We start from the raw sequence: 12,500 nt of genomic DNA, 5'->3' as shown, positions 1-12,500 counted from the left end.
GTGACTGAGTGACTGAGTGAGTGAGGGACTGACTGACTGAGTGAGTGAGTGACTGAGTGAGTGAGGGACTGACTGAGTGAGTGACTAACTGAGTGAGTGACTGACTGAGTGAGTGTCTGAGTGAGTGAGTGAGTGACTGAGTGAGTGAGGGACTGACTGAGTGAGTGAGTGAGTGACTGAGTGACTGAGTGAGTGAGGGACTGAGTGAGTGAGTGAGTGACTGAGTGACTGAGTGAGTGAGGGACTGACTGAGTGAGTGAGTGACTGAGTGACTGAGTGAGTGAGGGACTGACTGACTGAGTGAGTGAGTGACTGAGTGAGTGAGGGACTGACTGAGTGAGTGACTAACTGAGTGAGTGACTGACTGAGTGAGTGTCTGAGTGAGTGAGTGACTGAGTGAGTGAGGGACTGACTGAGTGAGTGAGTGAGTGAGTGACTGAGTGACTGAGTGAGTGAGGGACTGAGTGAGTGAGTGAGTGAGTGACTGAGTGACTGAGTGAGTGAGGGACTGACTGAGTGAGTGAGTGAGTGAGTGACTGAGTGACTGAGTGAGTGAGGGACTGACTGACTGAGTGAGTGAGTGACTGAGTGAGTGAGGGACTGACTGAGTGAGTGACTAACTGAGTGAGTGACTGACTGAGTGAGTGTCTGAGTGAGTGAGTGAGTGAGTGACTGAGTGAGTGAGGGACTGACTGAGTGAGTGACTAACTGAGTGAGTGACTGACTGAGTGTCTGAGTGAGTGAGTGAGTGAGTGAGTGACTGAGTGACTGAGTGAGTGAGGGACTGAGTGAGTGAGTGAGTGAGTGACTGAGTGACTGAGTGAGTGAGGGACTGACTGAGTGAGTGAGTGAGTGACTGAGTGACTGAGTGAGTGAGGGACTGACTGACTGAGTGAGTGACTGAGTGAGTGAGGGACTGACTGAGTGAGTGACTAACTGAGTGAGTGACTGACTGAGTGAGTGTCTGAGTGAGTGAGTGAGTGACTGAGTGAGTGAGGGACTGACTGAGTGAGTGAGTGAGTGAGTGACTGAGTGACTGAGTGAGTGAGGGACTGAGTGAGTGAGTGAGTGAGTGAGTGACTGAGTGACTGAGTGAGTGAGGGACTGACTGAGTGAGTGAGTGAGTGAGTGAGTGACTGAGTGACTGAGTGAGTGAGGGACTGACTGACTGAGTGAGTGAGTGACTGAGTGAGTGAGGGACTGACTGAGTGAGTGACTAACTGAGTGAGTGACTGACTGAGTGAGTGTCTGAGTGAGTGAGTGAGTGACTGAGTGAGTGAGGGACTGACTGAGTGAGTGACTAACTGAGTGAGTGACTGACTGAGTGTCTGAGTGAGTGACGTGAGTGAGTGAGTGAGTGAGTGACTGAGTGAGTGAGGGACTGAGTGAGTGAGTGAGTGACTGAGTGACTGAGTGAGTGAGGGACTGACTGACTGAGTGAGTGAGTGACTGAGTGAGTGAGGGACTGACTGAGTGAGTGACTAACTGAGTGAGTGACTGACTGAGTGAGTGTCTGAGTGAGTGAGTGAGTGACTGAGTGAGTGAGGGACTGACTGAGTGAGTGAGTGAGTGAGTGACTGAGTGACTGAGTGAGTGAGGGACTGACTGAGTGAGTGAGTGAGTGAGTGACTGAGTGACTGAGTGAGTGAGGGACTGACTGAGTGAGTGAGTGAGTGAGTGACTGAGTGACTGAGTGAGTGAGGGACTGACTGACTGAGTGAGTGAGTGACTGAGTGAGTGAGGGACTGACTGAGTGAGTGACTAACTGAGTGAGTGACTGACTGAGTGAGTGTCTGAGTGAGTGAGTGAGTGAGTGAGTGACTGAGTGAGTGAGGGACTGACTGAGTGAGTGACTAACTGAGTGAGTGACTGACTGAGTGTCTGAGTGAGTGAGTGAGTGAGTGAGTGAGTGACTGAGTGACTGAGTGAGTGAGGGACTGACTGAGTGAGTGACTAACTGAGTGAGTGACTGACTGAGTGAGTGTCTGAGTGAGTGACTGAGTGACTGAGTGAGTGAGGGACTGAGTGAGTGAGTGACTGAGTGACTGAGTGAGTGAGGGACTGACTGAGTGAGTGAGTGAGTGACTGAGTGACTGAGTGAGTGAGGGACTGACTGACTGAGTGAGTGAGTGACTGAGTGAGTGAGGGACTGACTGAGTGAGTGACTAACTGAGTGAGTGAGTGACTGAGTGAGTGTCTGAGTGAGTGAGTGAGTGACTGAGTGAGTGAGGGACTGACTGAGTGAGTGAGTGAGTGAGTGACTGAGTGACTGAGTGAGTGAGGGACTAAGTGAGTGAGTGAGTGAGTGACTGAGTGACTGAGTGAGTGAGGGACTGACTGAGTGAGTGAGTGAGTGAGTGACTGAGTGACTGAGTGAGTGAGGGACTGACTGACTGAGTGAGTGAGTGACTGAGTGAGTGAGGGACTGACTGACTGAGTGACTAACTGAGTGAGTGACTGACTGAGTGAGTGTCTGAGTGAGTGAGTGAGTGACTGAGTGAGTGAGGGACTGACTGAGTGAGTGAGTGAGTGAGTGACTGAGTGACTGAGTGAGTGAGGGACTGAGTGAGTGAGTGAGTGACTGAGTGACTGAGTGAGTGAGGGACTGACTGAGTGAGTGAGTGAGTGACTGAGTGACTGAGTGAGTGAGGGACTGACTGACTGAGTGAGTGAGTGACTGAGTGAGTGAGGGACTGACTGAGTGAGTGACTAACTGAGTGAGTGACTGACTGAGTGAGTGTCTGAGTGAGTGAGTGAGTGACTGAGTGAGTGAGGGACTGACTGAGTGAGTGAGTGAGTGAGTGACTGAGTGACTGAGTGAGTGAGGGACTGAGTGAGTGAGTGAGTGACTGAGTGACTGAGTGAGTGAGGGACTGACTGAGTGAGTGAGTGAGTGACTGAGTGACTGAGTGAGTGAGGGACTGACTGACTGAGTGAGTGAGTGACTGAGTGAGTGAGGGACTGACTGAGTGAGTGACTAACTGAGTGAGTGACTGACTGAGTGAGTGTCTGAGTGAGTGAGTGAGTGACTGAGTGAGTGAGGGACTGACTGAGTGAGTGAGTGAGTGACTGAGTGACTGAGTGAGTGAGGGACTGAGTGAGTGAGTGAGTGACTGAGTGACTGAGTGAGTGAGGGACTGACTGAGTGAGTGAGTGAGTGACTGAGTGACTGAGTGAGTGAGGGACTGACTGACTGAGTGAGTGAGTGACTGAGTGAGTGAGGGACTGACTGAGTGAGTGACTAACTGAGTGAGTGACTGACTGAGTGAGTGTCTGAGTGAGTGAGTGAGTGACTGAGTGAGTGAGGGACTGACTGAGTGAGTGAGTGAGTGACTGAGTGACTGAGTGAGTGAGGGACTGAGTGAGTGAGTGAGTGACTGAGTGACTGAGTGAGTGAGGGACTGAGTGAGTGAGTGAGTGAGTGACTGAGTGACTGAGTGAGTGAGGGACTGACTGACTGAGTGAGTGAGTGACTGAGTGAGTGAGGGACTGACTGAGTGAGTGACTAACTGAGTGAGTGACTGACTGAGTGAGTGTCTGAGTGAGTGAGTGAGTGAGTGACTGAGTGAGTGAGGGACTGACTGAGTGAGTGAGTGAGTGAGTGACTGAGTGACTGAGTGAGTGAGGGACTGAGTGAGTGAGTGAGTGACTGAGTGACTGAGTGAGTGAGGGACTGACTGAGTGAGTGAGTGACTGAGTGACTGAGTGAGTGAGGGACTGACTGACTGAGTGAGTGAGTGACTGAGTGAGTGAGGGACTGACTGAGTGAGTGACTAACTGAGTGAGTGACTGACTGAGTGAGTGTCTGAGTGAGTGAGTGAGTGACTGAGTGAGTGAGGGACTGACTGAGTGAGTGAGTGAGTGAGTGACTGAGTGACTGAGTGAGTGAGGGACTGAGTGAGTGAGTGAGTGACTGAGTGACTGAGTGAGTGAGGGACTGACTGAGTGAGTGAGTGAGTGACTGAGTGACTGAGTGAGTGAGGGACTGACTGACTGAGTGAGTGAGTGACTGAGTGAGTGAGGGACTGACTGAGTGAGTGACTAACTGAGTGAGTGACTGACTGAGTGAGTGTCTGAGTGAGTGAGTGAGTGACTGAGTGAGTGAGGGACTGACTGAGTGAGTGAGTGAGTGACTGAGTGACTGAGTGAGTGAGGGACTGAGTGAGTGAGTGAGTGACTGAGTGACTGAGTGAGTGAGGGACTGACTGAGTGAGTGAGTGACTGAGTGACTGAGTGAGTGAGGGACTGACTGACTGAGTGAGTGAGTGACTGAGTGAGTGAGGGACTGACTGAGTGAGTGACTAACTGAGTGAGTGACTGACTGAGTGAGTGTCTGAGTGAGTGAGTGACTGAGTGAGTGAGGGACTGACTGAGTGAGTGAGTGAGTGAGTGACTGAGTGACTGAGTGAGTGAGGGACTGAGTGAGTGAGTGAGTGAGTGACTGAGTGACTGAGTGAGTGAGGGACTGACTGAGTGAGTGAGTGAGTGAGTGACTGAGTGACTGAGTGAGTGAGGGACTGACTGACTGAGTGAGTGAGTGACTGAGTGAGTGAGGGACTGACTGAGTGAGTGACTAACTGAGTGAGTGACTGACTGAGTGAGTGTCTGAGTGAGTGAGTGAGTGACTGAGTGAGTGAGGGACTGACTGAGTGAGTGACTAACTGAGTGAGTGACTGACTGAGTGTCTGAGTGAGTGAGTGAGTGAGTGAGTGAGTGAGTGAGTGACTGAGTGAGTGAGGGACTGAGTGAGTGAGTGAGTGACTGAGTGACTGAGTGAGTGAGGGACTGACTGACTGAGTGAGTGAGTGACTGAGTGAGTGAGGGACTGACTGAGTGAGTGACTAACTGAGTGAGTGACTGACTGAGTGAGTGTCTGAGTGAGTGAGTGAGTGACTGAGTGAGTGAGGGACTGACTGAGTGAGTGAGTGAGTGAGTGACTGAGTGACTGAGTGAGTGAGGGACTGACTGAGTGAGTGAGTGAGTGAGTGAGTGACTGAGTGACTGAGTGAGTGAGGGACTGACTGAGTGAGTGAGTGAGTGAGTGACTGAGTGACTGAGTGAGTGAGGGACTGACTGACTGAGTGAGTGAGTGACTGAGTGAGTGAGGGACTGACTGAGTGAGTGACTAACTGAGTGAGTGACTGACTGAGTGAGTGTCTGAGTGAGTGAGTGAGTGAGTGACTGAGTGAGTGAGGGACTGACTGAGTGAGTGACTAACTGAGTGAGTGACTGACTGAGTGTCTGAGTGAGTGAGTGAGTGAGTGAGTGACTGAGTGACTGAGTGAGTGAGGGACTGACTGAGTGAGTGACTAACTGAGTGAGTGACTGACTGAGTGAGTGTCTGAGTGAGTGACTGAGTGACTGAGTGAGTGAGGGACTGAGTGAGTGAGTGACTGAGTGACTGAGTGAGTGAGGGACTGACTGAGTGAGTGAGTGAGTGACTGAGTGACTGAGTGAGTGAGGGACTGACTGACTGAGTGAGTGAGTGACTGAGTGAGTGAGGGACTGACTGAGTGAGTGACTAACTGAGTGAGTGAGTGACTGAGTGAGTGTCTGAGTGAGTGAGTGAGTGACTGAGTGAGTGAGGGACTGACTGAGTGAGTGAGTGAGTGAGTGACTGAGTGACTGAGTGAGTGAGGGACTAAGTGAGTGAGTGAGTGAGTGACTGAGTGACTGAGTGAGTGAGGGACTGACTGAGTGAGTGAGTGAGTGACTGAGTGACTGAGTGAGTGAGGGACTGACTGACTGAGTGAGTGAGTGACTGAGTGAGTGAGGGACTGACTGAGTGAGTGACTAACTGAGTGAGTGACTGACTGACTGAGTGTCTGAGTGAGTGAGTGAGTGACTGAGTGAGTGAGGGACTGACTGAGTGAGTGACTAACTGAGTGAGTGACTGACTGAGTGAGTGTCTGAGTGAGTGAGTGAGTGAGTGAGTGACTGAGTGAGTGAGGGACTGACTGAGTGAGTGACTAACTGAGTGAGTGACTGACTGAGTGAGTGTCTGAGTGAGTGACTGAGTGACTGAGTGAGTGAGGGACTGACTGACTGAGTGAGTGAGGGACTGACTGAGTGAGTGACTAACTGAGTGAGTGAGTGACTGAGTGACTGAGTGAGTGAGGGACTGACTGAGTGAGTGACTAACTGAGTGAGTGACTGACTGAGTGAGTGTCTGAGTGAGTGACTGAGTGACTGAGTGAGTGAGGGACTGACTGAGTGAGTGACTAACTGAGTGAGTGACTGACTGAGTGAGTGTCTGAGTGAGTGAGTGAGTGACTGAGTGAGTGAGGGACTGACTGAGAGAGTGACTAACTGAGTGAGTGACTGACTGAGTGAGTGAGTGACTGAGTGACTGAGTGAGTGAGGGACTGACTGAGTGAGTGACTAACTGAGTGAGTGACTGACTGAGTGAGTGTCTGAGTGATTGAGTGAGTGACTGAGTGACTGAGTGAGTGAGGGACTGACTGAGTGAGTGACTAACTGAGTGAGTGACTGACTGAGTGAGTGTCTGAGTGAGTGACTGAGTGACTGAGTGAGTGAGGGACTGACTGAGTGAGTGACTAACTGAGTGAGTGAGTGACTGAGTGACTGAGTGAGTGAGGGACTGACTGAGTGAGTGACTAACTGAGTGAGTGACTGACTGAGTGAGTGTCTGAGTGAGTGACTGAGTGACTGAGTGAGTGAGGGACTGACTGAGTGAGTGACTAACTGAGTGAGTGACTGACTGAGTGAGTGTCTGAGTGAGTGAGTGAGTGACTGAGTGAGTGAGGGACTGACTGAGTGAGTGACTAACTGAGTGAGTGACTGACTGAGTGAGTGAGTGACTGAGTGAGTGAGGGACTGACTGAGTGAGTGACTAACTGAGTGAGTGACTGACTGAGTGAGTGAGTGAGTGACTGAGTGACTGAGTGAGTGAGGGACTGAGTGAGTGAGGGACTGACTGAGTGAGTGACTAACTGAGTGAGTGACTGACTGAGTGAGTGTCTGAGTGATTGAGTGAGTGACTGAGTGACTGAGTGAGTGAGGGACTGACTGAGTGAGTGACTAACTGAGTGAGTGACTGACTGAGTGAGTGTCTGAGTGAGTGACTGAGTGACTGAGTGAGTGAGGGACTGACTGAGTGAGTGACTAACTGACTGAGTGTCTGAGTGAGTGAGTGAGTGACTGAGTGAGTGAGGGACTGACTGAGTGAGTGACTAACTGAGTGAGTGACTGACTGAGTGAGTGTCTGAGTGAGTGAGGGACTGACTGAGTGAGTGAGGGACTGACTGAGTGAGTGACTAACTGAGTGAGTGACTGACTGAGTGAGTGTCTGAGTGAGTGAGTGAGTGACTGAGTGAGTGAGGGACTGACTGAGTGAGTGACTGACTGAGTGAGTGTCTGAGTGAGTGAGTGAGTGACTGAGTGAGTGAGGGACTGACTGAGTGAGTGACTAACTGAGTGAGTGACTAACTGAGTGAGTGACTGACTGAGTGTCTGAGTGAGTGAGTGAGTGAGGGACTGACTGAGTGAGTGACTAACTGAGTGAGTGACTGACTGACTGAGTGTCTGAGTGAGTGAGTGAGTGACTGAGTGACTGAGTGAGTGAGGGACTGACTGAGTGAGTGACTAACTGAGTGAGTGACTGACTGAGTGAGTGTCTGACTGAGTGAGTGAGGGACTGACTGAGTGAGTGACTAACTGAGTGAGTGACTGACTGAGTGAGTGTCTGAGTGAGTGAGTGAGTGACTGAGTGACTGAGTGAGTGAGGGACTGACTGAGTCAGTGACTAACTGAGTGAGTGACTGACTGAGTGAGTGTCTGAGTGAGTGAGTGAGTGAGTGAGTGACTGAGTGAGTGAGGGACTGACTGAGTGACTAACTGAGTGAGTGACTGACTGAGTGAGTGTCTGAGTGAGTGAGTGATTGAGTGACTGAGTGACTGAGCGAGTGACTGATGAGTGACTAACTGAGTGAGTGACTGACTGAGTGAGTGTCTGAGTGAGTGAGTGAGTGACTGAGTGACTGAGTGAGTGAGGGACTGACTGAGTGAGTGACTAACTGAGTGAGTGACTGACTGAGTGAGTGTCTGAGTGAGTGAGTGACTGAGTGACTGAGTGAGTGAGGGACTGACTGAGTGAGTGTCTGAGTGACTGAGTGACTGACTGAGTGAGTGTCTGAGTGAGTGACTGAGTGAGTGACTAACTGACTGAGTGACTGACTGACTGAGTGTCTGAGTGAGTGTCTAAGTGACTGACTGACTGAGTGACTGACTGACTGACTGAGCGACTGACTGAGTGTCTGAGTGACTGAGTGAGTGACTAACTAACTAACTGAATGAGTGACTGAGTGAGTGACTGAGTGACTGAGTGAGTGACTGAGTGAGTGAGTGAGTGATTGAGTGAGTGAGTGACTGAGTGAGTAACTGAGTGACTGACTGACCGAGCGAGTGACTGACTGAGTGACTAACTAACTGAGTGACTGACCGAGCGACTGACTGAGTGACTAACTAACTGACTGAGTGACTGAGTAACTGAGTGAGTGAGTGACTGAGTGTCTGAGTGAGTGAGCGAGTGAGTGAATGAGTGAGTGAATGAGTGAGTGACTGAGTGAGTGAGTGAGTGTCTGAGTGTCTGAGTGAGTGAGCGAGTGAGTGAATGAGTGAGTGAATGACCGAGTGAGTGACTAACTAACTGAGTGACTGACCGAGCGACTGACTGACTGAGTGACTAACTAACTGACTGACTGACCGAGCGACTGACTGACTGACTGAGTGACTAACTAACTGAGTGACTGACCGAGCGACTGACTGACTGACTGACTGAGTGACTAACTAACTGAGTGACTGAGTGACTCTCACCAAAGTCTGCGATCTTGGCGTTCCCGTTCGCATCAAGAAGCACGTTCTCCGGCTTGAGGTCTCGGTGCACCACCATGTGGCGGTGGCAGTAGTCGACTGCTGACAGGATCTGCTGGAAGAGACGTCTTGCCTCCTTCTCGGACAGCTGGTGAGGAGAGGGGTGAGCGGGTGAGTGAGTGAGTGAGTGGGTGAGTGGGTGAGTGGGTGGGTGAGTGGGTGAGTGGGTGGGTGGGTGAGTGGGTGAGTGGGTGGGTGAGTGGGTGAGTGGGTGGGTGGGTGAGTGGGTGGGTGAGTGAGTGGGTGGGTGGGTGGGTGAGTGGGTGGGTGGGGGAGTGGGTGAGTGGGTGAGTGGGTGGGTGAGTGGGTGAGTGGGTGGGTGGGTGGGTGGGTGGGTGAGTGAGTGGGTGGGTGGGTGAGTGGGTGGGTGAGTGGGTGGGTGGGGGAGTGGGTGAGTGGGTGAGTGGGTGGGTGAGTGGGTGAGTGGGTGAGTGGGTGGGTGAGTGGGTGAGTGGGTGGGTGGGTGAGTGGGTGAGTGGGTGGGTGAGTGGGTGGGTGGGTGAGTGGGTGGGTGGGGGAGTGAGTGGGTGAGTGAGTGAGTGAGTGGGTGAGTGAGTGGGTGAGTGAGTGAGTGGGTGAGTGAGTGGGTGGGTGAGTGAGTGAGTGAGTGGGTGAGTGAGTGGGTGGGTGGGTGAGTGGGTGGGGGAGTGGGTGAGTGGGTGAGTGGGTGGGTGAGTGGGTGAGTGGGTGGGTGGGTGAGTGGGTGAGTGGGTGGGTGAGTGGGTGGGTGAGTGAGTGGGTGAGTGGGTGGGTGAGTGGGTGGGTGAGTGAGTGGGTGAGTGGGTGAGTGAGTGGGTGAGTGAGTGGGTGAGTGAGTGAGTGGGTGAGTGAGTGGGTGGGTGAGTGAGTGGGTGAGTGAGTGGGTGAGTGAGTGGGTGGGTGGGTGAGTGAGTGAGTGGGTGGGTGAGTGGGTGAGTGAGTGGGTGGGTGAGTGAGTGAGTGGGTGGGTGAGTGAGTGAGTGGGTGGGTGAGTGGGTGGGTGGGGGAGTGGGTGAGTGGGTGAGTGGGTGGGTGAGTGGGTGAGTGGGTGGGTGGGTGAGTGGGTGAGTGGGTGGGTGAGTGGGTGGGTGAGTGAGTGGGTGAGTGGGTGAGTGGGTGAGTGAGTGGGTGAGTGGGTGGGTGAGTGACTGAGTGAGTGGGTGAGTGAGTGGGTGAGTGAGTGGGTGAGTGGGTGAGTGAGTGGGTGAGTGGGTGAGTGAGTGGGTGGGTGAGTGAGTGAGTGAGTGAGTGAGTGGGTGGGTGAGTGGGTGGGTGGGGGAGTGGGTGAGTGGGTGAGTGGGTGGGTGAGTGGGTGAGTGGGTGGGTGGGTGAGTGGGTGAGTGGGTGGGTGAGTGGGTGAGTGGGTGAGTGGGTGAGTGAGTGGGTGAGTGGGTGGGTGAGTGACTGAGTGAGTGGGTGAGTGAGTGGGTGAGTGAGTGGGTGAGTGAGTGGGTGAGTGGGTGAGTGAGTGGGTGAGTGAGTGGGTGGGTGAGTGAGTGGGTGAGTGGGTGAGTGAGTGGGTGGGTGAGTGAGTGGGTGAGTGAGTGAGTGAGTGGGTGGGTGGGTGGGTGGGTGAGTGAGTGGGTGAGTGAGTGGGTGAGTGGGTGGGTGAGTGGGTGGTTGAGTGAGTGGGTGAGTGAGTGGGTGAGTGGGTGGGTGAGTGAGTGGGTGAGTGAGTGGGTGAGTGGGTGGGTGAGTGGGTGGGTGAGTGGGTGAGTGAGTGGGTGAGTGAGTGGGTGGGTGAGTGGGTGAGTGAGTGGGTGAGTGAGTGGGTGGGTGGGTGAGTGAGTGGGTGAGTGAGTGAGTGAGTGAGTAACTGAGTGAGTGGATGAGTGGGTGAGTGAGTGGGTGGGTGAGTGAGTGAGTGAGTGAGTGGGTGGGTGAGTGAGTGAGTGGGTGGGTGGGTGAGTGGGTGAGTGAGTGACTGAGTGAGTGGGTTAGTGAGTAACAGAGTAACTGAGTGAGTGGGTGGGTGAGTGGGTGAGTGGGTGAGTGAGTGGGTGGGTGAGCGGGTGAGTGGGTGGGTGAGTGACTGAGTGGGTGGGTGAGTAACTGAGTGAGTGGGTGGGTGGGTGAGTGGGTGAGTGAGTAACTGAGTGGGTGAGTGGGTGAGTAACTGAGTGAGTAGGTGGGTGGGTGGGTGAGCGGGTGAGTGAGTGGGTGGGTGAGTGAGTGAGTAACTGAGTGACTGAGTGGGTGGGTGAGTAACTGAGTGAGTGAGTGGGTGAGTGGGTGAGTAACTGAGTGAGTAGGTGGGTGGGTGGGTGAGCGGGTGAGTGAGTGAGTGGGTGAGTGAGTGGGTGAGTGAGTGAGTGAGTGAGTGAGTGAGTGAGTGGTGGGTGGGTGAGTGGGTGGGTGAGTGAGTGGGTGAGTGGGTGAGTGGGTGAGTGGGTGAGTGAGTGAGTGGGTGGGTGGGTGGGTGGGTGGGTGGGTGGGTGGGTGAGTGGGTGAGTGGGTGGGTGAGTGGGTGGGTGAGTGAGTGGGTGAGTGGGTGGGTGAGTGGGTGAGTGGGTGAGTGAGTGAGTAACTGAGTGAGTGGATGAGTGAGTGGGTGAGTGGGTGAGTGAGTGGGTGAGTGGGTGAGTGAGTGGGTGAGTGAGTGGGTGAGTGAGTGAGTGGGTGAGTGAGTGGGTGGGTGAGTGAGTGGGTGAGTGAGTGGGTGAGTGAGTGGGTGGGTGAGTGGGTGGGTGGGTGAGTGAGTGGGTGAGTGAGTGGGTGAGTGAGTGAGTGGGTGAGTGAGTGAGTGGGTGAGTGAGTGGGTGGGTGAGTGAGTGGGTGAGTGAGTGGGTGAGTGAGTGGGTGAGTGAGTGGGTGGGTGAGTGGGTGAGTGAGTGGGTGAGTGAGTGAGTGAGTGGGTGGGTGAGTGAGTGAGTGAGTGGGTGAGTGAGTGGGTGGGTGAGTGGGTGAGTGAGTGGGTGAGTGGGTGAGTGAGTGGGTGAGTGAGTGGGTGGGTGAGTGAGTGGGTGAGTGGGTGAGTGAGTGGGTGGGTGAGTGAGTGAGTGAGTGAGTGGGTGGGTGGGTGGGTGAGTGAGTGGGTGAGTGAGTGGGTGAGTGGGTGGGTGAGTGGGTGGTTGAGTGAGTGGGTGAGTGAGTGGGTGAGTGGGTGGGTGAGTGAGTGGGTGAGTGAGTGGGTGAGTGGGTGGGTGAGTGAGTGGGTGAGTGAGTGGGTGTGGTGAGTGGTGGGTGGTGAGTGGGTGTGTGAGTGGGTGGTGGTGGGTGAGTGGGTGGTGAGTGGGTGAGTGAGTGAGTGAGTGAGTGAGTGGAGTGAGTGAGTGGTGTGAGTGGGTGGTGAGTGGTGAGTGGGTGAGTGGTGAGTGAGTGAGTGGGTGGGTGAGTGAGTGAGTGGGTGTGAGTGGGTGAGTGAGTGACTGAGTGAGTGGGTTAGTGAGTAACAGAGTAACTGAGTGAGTGGGTGGGTGAGTGGGTGAGTGGGTGAGTGAGTGGGTGGGTGAGCGGGTGAGTGGGTGGGTGAGTGACTGAGTGGGTGGGTGAGTAACTGAGTGAGTGGGTGGGTGGGTGAGTGGGTGAGTGAGTAACTGAGTGGGTGAGTGGGTGAGTAACTGAGTGAGTAGGTGGGTGGGTGGGTGAGCGGGTGAGTGAGTGGGTGGGTGAGTGAGTGAGTAACTGAG

At 53.7% G+C, this 12,500-nt stretch overlaps 1 protein-coding gene across 1 annotated transcript in view; it reads right to left on the bottom strand.

The window, feature by feature from the left end:
* Positions 1–12,500, bottom strand: part of LOC144954747 (5'-AMP-activated protein kinase catalytic subunit alpha-2-like) — a gene marked incomplete at its 3' end in the record, with an annotated part of 21,603 nt that overhangs the window by 4,242 nt on the left and 4,861 nt on the right. Inside the window, exon 4 of the mRNA XM_078885175.1 lies at positions 8,836–8,980. Within this exon, the coding sequence (XP_078741301.1) occupies positions 8,836–8,980 (145 nt within the window). The remainder of the gene's footprint in view (positions 1–8,835; positions 8,981–12,500) is intronic.

The sequence above is a fragment of the Lampetra fluviatilis genome, unplaced genomic scaffold, assembly GCF_964198595.1.
Source record: "Lampetra fluviatilis unplaced genomic scaffold, kcLamFluv1.1 SCAFFOLD_811, whole genome shotgun sequence".
In the NCBI taxonomy this organism is placed as follows: domain Eukaryota; kingdom Metazoa; phylum Chordata; class Hyperoartia; order Petromyzontiformes; family Petromyzontidae; genus Lampetra; species Lampetra fluviatilis.
Note: the sequence above shows the minus strand (reverse complement) of the source record. Positions and strands in the feature narration are given on the sequence as shown.